The 13,713-nt window shown below is 52.9% G+C and overlaps 1 protein-coding gene across 1 annotated transcript in view; it reads left to right on the top strand.

The window, feature by feature from the left end:
- The window catches only part of LOC144731169 (A disintegrin and metalloproteinase with thrombospondin motifs 9-like), a 44,517-nt gene extending 32,263 nt beyond the window's left edge, over positions 1-12,254 (top strand). The window contains exons 20-25 of the mRNA XM_078612134.1: positions 2,222-2,341; positions 4,104-4,220; positions 5,038-5,205; positions 7,100-7,420; positions 8,106-8,267; positions 8,476-12,254. Coding sequence (XP_078468260.1) covers positions 2,222-2,341; positions 4,104-4,220; positions 5,038-5,205; positions 7,100-7,420; positions 8,106-8,267; positions 8,476-8,667 — 1,080 coding nt within the window. The 3' untranslated portion in view covers positions 8,668-12,254. The remainder of the gene's footprint in view (positions 1-2,221; positions 2,342-4,103; positions 4,221-5,037; positions 5,206-7,099; positions 7,421-8,105; positions 8,268-8,475) is intronic.
- The last annotated feature ends 1,459 nt before the right edge of the window (positions 12,255-13,713 follow it).

Raw genomic sequence — 13,713 nt, 5'->3', positions numbered from 1 at the left:
TAACCCTCCACCACCCGGCACAACCAGCAAGGTTTGTCATGTAAAAAAAACGCGCCAATTGAAGTTGTCACTAATTGGCGCGTTTTGTTTACTTGACGAACCTTACTGGCTGTGTCGGGTGGTGGAGGGTTACGACACAACATTTACACTTACACTATCTCATTCAAAAACCTTTAGTATGAATAATATTGGTCGCGAAAGCCTACGTGTTAAACTGACAATTTTTAATGCCGGGGTCATTCATTCTTTGATGTATCTGTACGTATGTATTTTGAACTTATTTTGCACCGTACATAGCCAACCATGCTAATCGAAGATGCACGGGAAGGATGACAAACTATAAACACAATAAGCAGATCTAAAGAAATTAGTTTTCGATGTAGATTTCCAAGTGCGTAACTCCCAGCGGCTTCTCCATGTTTATTACGCTTGTCGAGCCAGCTGGGCCAGCATTGGGCAAATCGCAGGCCCACTTTTCACCCAGGCAACTGGACAGCAGCAAAGTGTTACTAACCTAACATTAAAACCAACGACGACTTATTTAAGAATCACAATTAATAAGAAAACTACGCGTATATACTCTTAAAAAGAATGATATAAAGAAAATAAAAATCTCATCAATGGTCATCAAACTTGAATTTAAAACACTGCAAAGCACAAACTGAACGCCGCGAGGAAAATGTTTCCAATTTAAAAGCAATACAGGACTTCTACTCTATTTCGGATTTAAACAGCGCCCCTTCCAGACTTGAAGCGCCATCGATCTGGGTGAGGGTACGGGGCATGCACGCACGGCTGCAAGGTGCCAGAAGTTTGCGGACCCATATGTGTGAATTTCGAATTGTACATACGTACTGTACGTTGAACTTCTTTGGCACTGTACGTCGCCAACCTTGCTAATCGGATGTGCCAGGGAAAGACCACAAACTAAACAACACAAAAAAACACAAAAAATTGTTCAACTTGTGTGTCTTCTCCTGTTTCTCTGGTTTCCTCCTATACACATACAAAAAATGCTAATCACGGATAAAGGACATTTGCTTATAGATATTTTCAAACCTGTAGATAAGAATTCAATGAGACTTTGAAATTTTTTTCATCACATGCACGCATCTATCAGATGTCTGCGATTGTACATCCCTCCACGGGCTCTGTCTGCAAGATCAAAGCCTAGTCATGGCCTAAAACAAAACACTGATCGAATATATATTTTATTTTTCCACAATGGCATACATTTTTTATGACGCGCCTGCATGATTAAAACAGGAGTCGGCGTCCATTTAATTATGTCACTGCCGTCGATGTCGAACGGCACTCACGCTTGTGGTGCGCAGCTTGTGCTACGAACCCGGCGACCCGAGTTCGATTCCCGCTCACGGCCAACACCGGTGACGATTATCTTTACCAGTCCTGGACCTCCTCCCCTAGGTTGACTCGGCCTCAAATGAGTACTTCGTGCGACATGTTATAATCATTGCGAGTTAGGGAGACAAAGGTGGCCGGGAGTGGTGCTGGCCACTGACCCCCTCGTGTGCCGTGCCGGCCTTCACAGGTGCTGCTCGCTAACAGCACTTGCCCCAACAGTCTGTTAAAGGCTATAGGGGGATCTTTGTCTTTGCTCATCAACATCGATGGCAGTGGGCGACATTTTTTTCGTCCTACGAAGAATGTGCCACGGCTGCAGTTTCGCGTGCAAAAAAAAGATGAAATCGCATTTTTAGCCCCTGATAATTAAAAACAACTCCGCCTTCTGTGTTTGGATTCCGTCCATGAATTCCATGCACGGCCTTAGAGGGGAGGAGGGGGGGGGCGAATCAGGACAGCTGCTCAGAGTGTGAAGCTGTAATGAGGGGCACAAACTAATCAAGGGCCAATGGACGTGTTTGGTGTTTGTTTTGGCCACAGGTCTTCTTCTTTCGTGTGGATTAATAGCAGATTACAGATGTAATTGTAGATGTTGTTATCCACTCAATTGTCTGTTCAGAAGCAGAGTGGATCTTGTCCATTTCTCCTCTAAAGGAGAAAAGACAGCAGCAGTGGAGTGTTTACGATGCCGGTCGATGGTTTGGGATTGGCGGCCGCTTTACTCGCAGGCCACGGAATCTTTGATGGCGCCATTTGTGGCATCGGGTGGCCACATCGGCCATCCCAGATCCCGAAACTGACCTCTCTGTGTGTAGTGCTCAGTGACCCAATAACCACTGTCTGTGTGTGTGTGCAGTGCTCAGTGACGTGTGGCCGGGGATACCAGATGCGTGCCATGCGCTGCTTCTCGGGGTTCTACAGCACCATCCTGGACGACCGCGAGTGCAACGCCGCCACGCGGCCCACCGAGACGCAGGTGACGGCCGCCCCAACGTCGCCCCAACGTCGCTCCCTTTCGTTCGCGGTCCACACTCGATTTTCCAACCAATGCAGCGGGGGGGGGGGGGGCAGGGGGGGGGCGGGGGCTGGTGACCGAAAGAGAACACCAAAGTGGTGATGGCAGCTAGAGCCGCTCTTGCAACTGTATGTTGACAATTGTGAATTTGCAGGTGTTATTTATCCTTCAATTTGTACCGGTTGCTGGTATTATTCTTTTGTTGTTTTGTTTCAGTTCACGTGTGATTGAGTTTATTATTAATAGAGTTTACGTGTGGATGGGGTTTATTTTTATTTATCTATGTGACCCTCTCTGTTATTTTCCACTTTTTGCGACACCCAGCCTGGGCTTAAATAAAACGTCTGTGTCTACAGATAGTATATGGGTTACATGATAACGGTGTGTTTATCGATTACACCACTGCGCGGGTTTTCGCCATTGTGCTGCTGCTGCTGCATTGCTCTCCGATGTTTTTTTCTCTTTCCGGGTCGTGCCGAGGCATTTGTCCGGCACGATATCCGGCGTTCCCGCTCCCACGTGCTCCTTCGGGAAACGCATCGGAGAGGTGTTTGTATTTTACCTGCAGTGGGCCTAGGGGTGGCGGAGACGTCACATCCATGTCCCATTTTTTTTTACTCTCGTTTCTCAAATTCCCAGACACGTCTGCGGTGTCATGTGGGCTCCGAGTCGCTGACCCACGGACAAGTGCGGCAGCGCGGCCACTAGTTAAACCGGGCGCGCGCCGTTAGAAAGTCGCAAACGAGCACAGTGAATCCACACCCCAGATATTTATCCCACTCTTCCCACGTTGTACGTACGTACGGAATGTCGAGCTTCTTTTGCACCGTACGTTAATCGGAGGCGCAGGGGGAGGAAAAAACTCAACACAAAAAATCAGTTCGAAAGAAATTAGTTTTCGATCTATCTCCCTCTGTGAGCACAATCTCTGGCCATTGTGAACGGTCGTGGATGATCAGAATGGGCGGCTCTGATTGAGGTGTTTGAGCTTTGGAATTCCTGTGAATGGGTCTTCGCCGGCTGAGTAGTGGGGGGGGAGCGAACGCCCCTGTCAGTCGTCATGGCGACCCCCCCCGCGCCCCCCCTCCAGGAGATACACCGGCCTCAAACCTTAAACCCGGTTGTTTGGGGAGCACTCTGACTGTAGCACCAACCCATCCCTTTACACGAACACCAAACTAACGGGATCACTTGTTTACATTAGTTTTAGTAAATGTCAGTTATAGTGAATTCTCGATACGTCCACCGTAACCACACACCTTTGGATTAATTGTGGCGTGCGGGTCGTGTGGACGCAAGGGAGATGCTCAGTTTCTGTGTTTAAAGTACGGCGGGGCAGACGCAGGCAGCAGAGACGAGGAAGGTCTCCTGCTTGGACCGACATTCCCCCCTTCTAATCAGTCGTGACCCTGAGGCTCTGTTCAGTCCACCTTCTGCCAAAGGGTTTGAGGCGCTTCAACGGGTGACCCAACATTCATATTTTTACTTAAAACGTACCGAGCTGACGTCTCCTATGATGGAAGTCTCCTGCACACTGCTCTTGGGAAAGGGTGTCACGTCATCTTCCTCGCCTGCTACACAGGATGGGGGAGTAGGGGAGCGAGCGAGTGAAGTACTTCTCTTGAGGAGCTTTGTGGTTCGTTCTATTTTTGGGGGGGGCGGGGGGGCGGATGTCATCATCATCGTGACCTCTGCTGCCACTGCGCCACCGCTGCCCCTGCAGGACTGCGAGCAGACGACTTGCTCGGCAGCGCTGCCGGACCTCACGCCCAGCCCGCTGTCCTACTTGCAGCGGCAGCAGCAGTCTCCCACGCAGTGGCGGTACGGCTCCTGGACTCCGGTGTGTACCCCCCACCCCCACCACCGCCCTCCGCCTCCCCCCTGGCCCACAGCCGCTCCCCGCTCAACGTTTACAGCCCTCTTCTAGTGCTGCTAATTGCACATTTCTATGGCGGGGACGAATTTTAACCTCCGCGCAACCGCCCCACGAAGTGGTACTGAATGTATAGACCCCCAGGGGGAATGATGAGCTGGATCTCTACCCGACCCCAAGCAAGATTTTTACTTTCGACCACCCGACTCCGAGCTGCTCGCTCTCGCGCCCGAGCCACTCGGCGGGATTCTCGACGCATTTGGTCTGACCCTTGACCTCGCTACGCTGTGCCACAAAGCGGCTGATGCCTTCTGTCCCCGGCTCCTCCCCGCGGTGGCAGCTCGTGACGCCAGGTCAAGGAGGAAATGGAACCCCCCTTAGAGATTCCAGTTTGAGGAAGCAGGCACGTGGTGAATAATTGGATGTTGCAACAAAGGTGTGTGTGTGTACGCGTGTGTGCGCCCGTGTGCGTAGTGGTTGGGGCGCTGCGCTCTGAACCCGGTGTCCCGAGTTCGATTCCTGCTCACGGCCCACACCAGTGACGGTTATCTGAACCAGTCCTGGGCCTCCCTTATGTCGACTCGACCTCAAATGAGCACCTGGTGCGATGTGTAGTAAACATCACCGCCTCGGGAGGCCGGGCGTGCTAGCTGGCCACCCGAGCTCACTCGCGTGCCATTGCCGGGCCTTCTTGGCAGGCACCGCTCGCTTCACAAGCACTGGCGCCCCACGGCTTTGTAGAGGCTCCCACAGTGGTTCACCTTTGTCCGTGTGCCTGCGCCAGTGCTCTGCGTCCTGTGGCAAGGGCCTGAGGCAGCGCTACGTGAGCTGCCGCGACGTGCACGGGGGCATCGGGGACCCGTCCGCCTGCCTGCACCTCACCCGGCCGCCCGAGACGGAGCCCTGCGTCGCCACTACGTGCGGCCAGTGGAGGGCGGGCGACTGGACCGTGGTGAGATCCCTGCCCTGAACCACGCCAATCGGCACAATCAATGTTCAGTTGGAGGATCCCTGTCCCAGGGGCGAACTGGCGCGTCGTTGTTTGGCCCTGAAGAGGGCCGTTGGCGCGGCTCGTGTTGTCTTTGCTCTGGAAGAACCGGGAGATCGACGATCGATGTTCGGTCACCGCCTGTACGACATTCGTCGCGACTTCTCACTCAACAGAATGGGCCGCTTGGAGGTTGCCATCTTCCACTCCTACAAAGTGGTGACCACGATGGCACGACGTAGTTGACGGGGGGGGGGGGGGGTGGCACGTGCGACAAGGGCATCGAGGAATGAGTGACGGCGATCGAGGGGGTGACCTTGGGGATCACGAAAGGATCGGGGAGGGATGGGAAGGAGTTGAGGGGCGAGAGGGCAAGGAAGAGGAAGGGAACGGGCAGTGGAGAAGAAGTGAGGTTTTTAAGAGAGGAATGGAAGGGCGGTACAGGGGAAGGGGGTTCCAGCCCCCTGGGGAGCTTCTGCCTGTCTCAGCCCGGCCCAGTCCCCCGTGTCTGGCCGCCCACTTGTGGCCTCGTCTGCCTTGCCTGCACGGTCCTCGCAACCTGAGGTCGAGTCTTGCCAGCCTGTGTCGTCGTCTTACTTGGCTCAATCCCAGCTTTACTGAAAACTAAAAAGGCTAAGATGTAACCAAAACTGTTATTGCTTGAACTGCTTTCATGCCAGAGGAATTGCTAGAAAATTGGGAATGCTTTATTTAATTTAGTCATATTCACCTGGTACTGTCAGGAATTTGGATATTATTGCAATCAATCGCATTGTGCTAAATTCACTATGGATGTGTTATGATTCAAAATGCGTGATTTTTGAGTTTTTTTAGCAATGTATATTTTTATATATGTTGCTATATTTTTTATCTATTCCTAATTCCTAATGTTTTACAATTGTACATTCGAAAAAGCACCACCTTCCTCCGTGTGCTGGAGAACGCCTGTGGGAAGAGAAGTATTCTTTTTCAAATGGGCCATTTCATTTGCTCGTTGCAGAATAGAGGTCACACTACCGCGCAGCAGTCGAAGCCGTATATACTTAATATTTAGAGCTGGAATTCATCCAAATTAAGTGCAAAAACTAATTTAAATTCTACGTGCGGTTTCTTTCTTTTTCCAGCAGTCTTTGGTGACTGAGATCATGAACTTTTGCTTCACTTGAGAGCTCCGTTGAATCTCAGTTGGCTGGAAGCCAGAGTCAAATCCATGCTCGCAGCAGCGCCTCTTCAGCACTGTGACCTCCAAGTGATACCTTATCAGTCGTGAATTTATGACATGCACAGTTCGATGCGTGTTGCCGTGAGCAGAGAGCTGCTGTGGTGCAGTGGTCTGCAATCTCTACTGGTGATCCAGAGGTCCGCCGGTCCAACTCCTTAAAATACGAAGCAGTCGTTGAAACGATGGCACAAGTTCCTTAAAATCCCTACCCCCGACCCCCCACTGCCTCTCTCTACCCAGTTAACATGGTCAGTGTGTTCTACCGCGGTATTGTCCATCAGCAGGTTGCGTGTGGTAGTGGGGTAAAGTGTGGGTATGCCCCGCTTTTCCAATATCATCTGGGGCAACGTAGAAAGAGTGAACTGAATATCACTCTATAGCTCCCTCCAGTGGTGTGGATGGGCAACTGGAAGACTGCATCTTTGCCTTTTATTGGGAGCATCATCAATTTTTGAGAATAAGAAAAATAATTCGCCTTTAACAATGTCTCAAGATTCCGATCGGTGAACTGGTGAATCGGTGAACTGGTGACTCGTTGAATACCCAGGAGATACTTCGACGGAGCAGGTACCAAGCCGCTCGCCTGACCTGCGAGTAAGGCACCGTGTGCGTGTGCGTGCGTGCGCGTGCGAGCAGTGCCCCGTGCCGTGCGGGCTGGGCCGCGTCACGCGCCAAGTGCTGTGCATCAGCCACGCGCTGCAGCTGCTCGACGAGTCGGAGTGCGACGGCGGCGAGCGCCCGCCCGCGGAGCGGGAGTGCTCGGGCCCGCCGTGCCCCGTGGCGCGGCACGGCTACCCGGCTCCCGGCACCGAGGCCCGGCCGCCGGGCCCGCCGGAGCCGCGGCCCTTCCCGGGCTACGGCCCGCAGAGGGACTACTCCCTCGTCAAGGGCGCGATGCCCTCCTCCTCCTCCTCGCGTGGGGGGGGGCGGCAGTGGAGGACGGGTCCCTGGGGCGCGGTGAGATTTACTAACGATGTACGGCGCGGAAGGCACGGCCGTTGACAGATTAACACAAAGAGACGTGGAACAAAGAACCGGGAGGTGCACGGAGAGGGGTGCATTGCTTAAAGTGACACTGAGAGACCGCAACGAGGAACGCGTGGAATTCGAGAGCGTACGCAGGTGATCGATGTCGCTATTATGTCACCGTGTCGATCGGCGTGGGTTGCTAAGGGGTGGGGAGCGCAGGACCAGTTTTGACACCGACTGATCTTGGCTGTCACCTGGATTGAACCAAGGTTGCTGGTTTCACATAGGGAGAACCATTCTATTTCCACTCCGTCTCGTCAAATTGCTATTTTATGTCCGTGGTCGGAAATCGAACTCGGCTGACCGTGTTCAAAGCTCAGTGCTGCCGCTCTCCGCCCCGTGGCTTTGTGCACCTGAGTGGGCGTCCCACTCGAGAGACGCTCCTCTCTGTGACTCCTCTAGGAGGCCCAGGAGGCCACTCGGCAGCAGGAGGCTCAATCATAGCAGGCCCTGTCCTCGTCAGGGTTAACTCACATTTGGTCGCATTTCCTTTTACCGATTGACTGCTTCACCGAGAACTGAATCTCTAATCGTTGCTCTTCGTTGGCCCATTCGAACTCATCGTCATCGTAATCACCTTCATCACCATCGTCGTCGTCATCGTCCCCATCAGTGCTCCAGCACGTGCGCAGGTGGGATCCACAGGCGGGTGGTGGTTTGCCAGGACGAGAACGGCTACGCCGACTACCACTGCGAGGAACGGCACCGGCCCTCCGAGACGCAGGCGTGCGACGCGGGGCCCTGCCCCGAGTGGAACTACGGATCTTGGGGCGAGGTGCGTCAGTGCTCGGCAGCCCCGTAACTGCACCCCCCACCCACCTCCCCCCCCATAGTTCCCCCTGGCGGAGGCCGCTGTGCCGACATCGGCGTGAGAAAGCCGATTCTGTCTCTCCACCTTGACCCCTTAATTTGTTTCCCCGCCCCCCCCCCGAACGCTAACCGCCGTGACCCCCCCACCCACCCACCCCGGCTCTTGCGTGCAGTGCACGAAGACCTGCGGCGGAGGGACGCGCTCGCGGGCCGTGCTGTGCCAGCTCCCCAGCGGGCAGCCCCTGGCCGAGCAGAGCTGCGAGGTGCTGGAGCGGCCGACGGAGCGGCAGCAGTGCGGCGCGCACCCGTGCCCGCCCGGGCGTGCCCAGGACCACTGGCACCGCGGAGCCTGGACTCCTTCGTAGACGCCCCCCCCCCCACCCCCTCCTCCCCCCACCACGCTTTAGAGGTCTACGCTCGAAGCGATTCCGAGAAGCGCGCGTGCCGGAAAGGAATCTCATTCGGCATGGATTATTGATGCAACCCTGTGGCCGTGTCATATGTCTATGCATGTTGTTCATGAAAGGAAGGTCTCATCCGTTGTTAAACGATTAGAATTCGACAGCACATTGAACTCGGTTGGACTAAAAACTACAAAGACCAAAATCCCCCATCTCGCCTTTAACTGACCGTTGGGGCAAGTGCTGTCAGCGAGTAGCACCTTTGAAGGCCGGCACGGCGCACGAGGAGGTGGGTGGCCAGCAACCACGCACGGCCGCCTTTGTCTCCCCAGTGCCGATGTTTTGCACACCGCACCAGGTACTCATTTGAGGCCGAGTCAACCTAGGGGGAGGCCCAGGATGACCGGTTCAGATAATCGTCATCGGTGTTTGCCGTTAGCGGGAATCTAGTTTAGAAAGTCCCGGTTGCTTTGCCCAGCGTCGTGGGATACGATTGTTTCGGATTCTTCTGCAATGTGCCGCTGAAGATGTACTCTCATCTCTTCAGCTCCAAACAAACTAAGCGAAGAGGATGCGTGTTGCCAACACGTTCAGCCGTGCGGTTGTAACTGCCGTCGAATTATATATTCTTTAATTGTGGACGATGTCTCTTTTTAACGGACGCCCTGTAGATTGTGAGGAGTCCACACATTCAGGATGGTTCGGCATTAACTGTGGCCCTGATAGATTTTGGCATCGCTTATTGCTCGACTTCTTTCCGCACGGAAGCAGGGAAGCGACAACCCAAGGGGCCACAGGAGGGCGATGCACCGTGGACAGTGAGGGAGAATATCGTAGGCCGAGCCGTGTGTGTCTCGCGAGGTGTGGCTCTGTAGTGACACACCTGATATCTACCTTCACAGCGCAACTTTATTTATAACGGGGGTGGCGGTTATAAAAAAAAATCCGCGGAAGCAGGAGCGTACCCGGGGACACTAGCCCCCTGGCAGTGGAGCCAGACATGCGAGTACTCCCGGAGGTAGCGCTCACGCCGATTTCTAAATCCATAACTCCACAGCCAATCGTCGCGCGCGAACGGAACGTGTGACGAACCACCCCCACGTGTGACCACCCCACGTATATATAAAGTCGTGCGTTTGGGAATGCGAATCACAAGGGTCAGAAAGTTTGGCCGTATTTGTTTTATTGACTGTTGATGGCAGATGTAGCTTGAGATTGAGTTGCGATTTTATTTTGTAGAGAACCAATTATATATTTTTTTGTATCCTAAATATCAAGAGATTATGCTGTTCATGATACCACACTTTGCCATCACTTCTTTTACAGCTGCCACACTCGTTGCAAAGTAGGCATCTGATATTTCAGATCCACTCTCGCGCTGTCCCCTACCATCCATCCCCTTGCAACTTCTGAGGTGCCTCGACACCAATGCCTCCCTCGGTTATCTGACCTCCTCTATCCTGCACCATGCGCTCTATCCCTGGCATCCTTCTCTTCCTGGTTATACTTCGATGTTTTGTTTCTTTCTGTCAGATTCTAGACTGAACGTTGAAGACGCTTGCACTGTCTCCTGTCAAGGGGTTAAAATCTCCCTCCACTGCCACCTACATTGAAGTACCTTCACTGGTCGCTGTTCGTCTACAGCTGGCCTGTTGAATAACACAGATCTTGCTCCTGCCTCAAACACTCAGCTCCTACAGCTAAAGTTCACAGCTGTATGCTTCCAAAGTGTAATGTGAATTTTATCAAAAACGCACCCTGCTCATGCCACGCCTTGGCCTTTGGACAACCCCCATAGATTATTACACATTACTTGCCAAATCCAAACAGTTCGCTATTAGCTCCACATTCTTGCTCCTTACTTGCACCCTGTGGTGAAGAGATGCTAACTACCTCACTTGGTATACAAGTGGGACGATGTTGGACCACGTGTGGTTTTTTGTCACGCGTCCTTTGCTTCGCTGTGCCCCACGGCGGGTTCGTGGTGTGCCAACCTTTCTGCGACTTCAGCCGGAATGGATTGAACACGCGTGAAATGGATTGAACACGCCGGAATGGATTGAACACGCGTGGAATGGATGTGTTTGCGTGTTGAGCAGTGTGCGGTAGACGTGGCGATCTTCGGAGAAATCCCACCTCTAATACGAGCCGTCGTCTTGTCACCATCTCTGGAAGCAAGAAGTGTCCACGCTTGGTAACCATAATTGCTCTACATAAAAGTGCCAGGAGATGTTGTCGTAGGGCATCTGCCAATGTCCTAATGAACAAACATGTGTCAACCACACACTCCAGGTGTTGGCAGTGAGGAAAATTGGTGACCCTCCCCAACCCCTGCTGTGGACAGCTGCTCTTTAATCAAACTCAATAGGAATGTCTGTTAAGTATACAAAGGTGCAAATCCCATCGTGCAGGGCTCTAAAGTGGTCAGATTATCTTTCCTGGAATGTTATTTCAATCTCGAAGGCCCACTCCTATACCAAGTGCTTGACTTCAATTGGATCAGGCCAGAACGCTGTTCCGGAATTATTTTGGCCACGCCACATCCGTCTCGCCTTATATTTCCTAAAAAAAACTGTTCATAAGATTATCGGATTGTAGGGTAGAATCGGGAGTATGATGGATGGCCAAATGTTGTACTATAGTGGGCAGTGCATTATGCCAATTATCCTGAATCCAAGCCAGACTAAGCAGGGCCTGATAAATTGGGCCCGGCTGTGATCTTAGACATTACCAAGACAGAATCGTACACTTGCGTAAGTCTACAACACACGTCTACGATCTCTCATCACATCGTTTTCCTCTGCCATGAAAGGTACTTGGGATTGTTACTTGGGAAAGTTTGACAGAGCAACGGCGATAAAGTAGACAGATCCACACAGGATATGACTCATTGGCAGACGCAGAGGTGGAGAGATGGAATATGTGGTTGCAAAGAGATGAACATCAGAGCGTCAATTCCAGAGGGTTCAGGAAGGGAGGTTTGCGTAGCTGTTTGGAGACGGCTATTGAACAGGAAGATGCTGCAACACTCGGCGGGGATCGCTGGAGTGGTTTGCGGGCAACGAGGCGTGGAGTTACTGCAGAGGTGTTGAAAGAAGAGGAATGACAGCTGCTCGTATTAAGATGATCAGAGCGCATGGAGCTAGGAACAGTTACCGCGTCACCGGAAATATGCTATTATCGTACCGTAGAGTACGGAGAGGGACAGATGAATTGGAGTGCGGTAACTCTAAAAGGCGACATTTATTGAGCGTTCCAGGGAAAGTGTGAAGCGTTATTTTTGTGAACAGCACTTAAATTGAAATACGTTGAAATGAAAACCAGCGCGGGTCGAGAGGAAGGGATGTGATCGTCATGCGACTTTGTCAGTTATGTGCGGTGACAAGGAGGGGTGATTTGTGTTCGGTAAAAATGTATTTATTTCGAACCTTTGTTGGTGCTTCAGTGTTTATTTTATTCGTTTTCACTCCGAGTCGAAATGTGCACGGGACGAGAAAGGGCTGCGGCCCGACACTCGCGGTCGGTGCCTTGGCACCCACGGACTCCTCGGCACTCACGGACTCCTCGGCACTCACGGACTCCTCGGCACTCACGCGGAGGAGACTTTTTGGGAGGGCAAACCACTTCGGTCGAGGAGACCATCCGTGTCGTATAGCCAAGGAGGGTGGGGGTGGGGAGAAGGGCGTGTGATTGCTTGTCGTAGTCCTTGTCACTGTCAGAACAGATTGTGGTCAGGACTGGCAGTGATCAACCCCTGATCCACCACGCCTCAGGGGCCGAAGGGCGATTCGTTTACCCTCAAGACTGCTGCTGTTCATGGGCCTTAAAGTTCACGTGACTGGTGCGGGCCTTGCTGCACTGCGCCCCGTTCCGCGCCCACGGCAACACGACGCAGGCCTCTGGGTGTTGGTGACTGGGGCACCGTGGGCAGCAGCCGTTCCATCGCCCGCCGTGCACCGCGCCTCGGATTTCGCGGGTTGGCTGCTCGCGTTGTCGTTCCGGCGTTAGGACGTTCGTTTTCCAATCCACACCGGTTTCGATTTTCGCGAGGCGCAGAGTAACTTACAAAAACATATTGTTCGTCGTGACGGTTTTTTTTTGAGTGACAACCGTGCGAGTGCCGTCGTGGCACGCCACCACGTGCGCTGTGCCGTGTGTGTGGTCTGGCGGGGTGCTCAGCTCTCATCGGATCGAGCTGAAGGCGCTCAACGCGCACGACTTCCCTTGCCCCGCGTACGGCGAGCCTCGCGTCGTGCCAATCCGATTCGCGCCGCGTAGTTGGCGCGTAAATTGCTTCCAGGGATTTCGTCTCGACTTGGCACCGAAAATGCATTGCCAATAAAAGTGAGTCCACCCCGCCCGCCCTGCAGCAATATTTGAATAACGGGCACACCCGCACGGGATGGTTTTGTTAAAAGCGGCTAAAGTGAGAACATTGCCGGATTTGGACGACGACGGTTTTAACCCGACTAGAGTAAAAAAGAGAACTCGCCGAATGAGCGGCAAGCGAGGAGGCCCTTTCGGCGAGACTCAACAGGTTTAGCCAGAGGGCCCATCCAGGCTATGCCAGAGGGTCCATTCGCCGTGGAGGAGGCACCAGACCAAGCCGGCAGGCTGCCAGGCGGTGAGCCGGCACCAGTCGGTCGCTCTGCGGTTCTCCATGTATAATGATGTGCTCGGCCAATTAGTGAGCGGTAATGATGCCTTTCCCACTTTTACCAATCTCCTCAATTGTGAAACAATGTTGTCGCTGCATGCTGAACGCGCCCGGTGGCGGCTCAACATTCGGGTTGCGTAATGAGGCGTCAATTAAAGTCCGTTCGTCTCGCGCAGGATATCACAACACGGCGTAATGTTGTGTGCGTTGAAATGTATGTTTTTATCCCCCGGCGCCTAGATATGTTGGATGTAATTGCATCCACCTCGCCCCTGCAGCCACGAGTGTGTGCTGAATGAAAATATAGAATGATATTGAATTTCAAACCGTGAATCTTGACAATTCATCGGATT

The sequence above is a fragment of the Lampetra planeri genome, chromosome 38 (genome assembly GCF_965212315.1).
Source record: "Lampetra planeri chromosome 38, kcLamPlan1.2.h2, whole genome shotgun sequence".
Taxonomy (NCBI): domain Eukaryota; kingdom Metazoa; phylum Chordata; class Hyperoartia; order Petromyzontiformes; family Petromyzontidae; genus Lampetra; species Lampetra planeri.
This window is presented reverse-complemented; position numbering and strand designations above follow the sequence as displayed.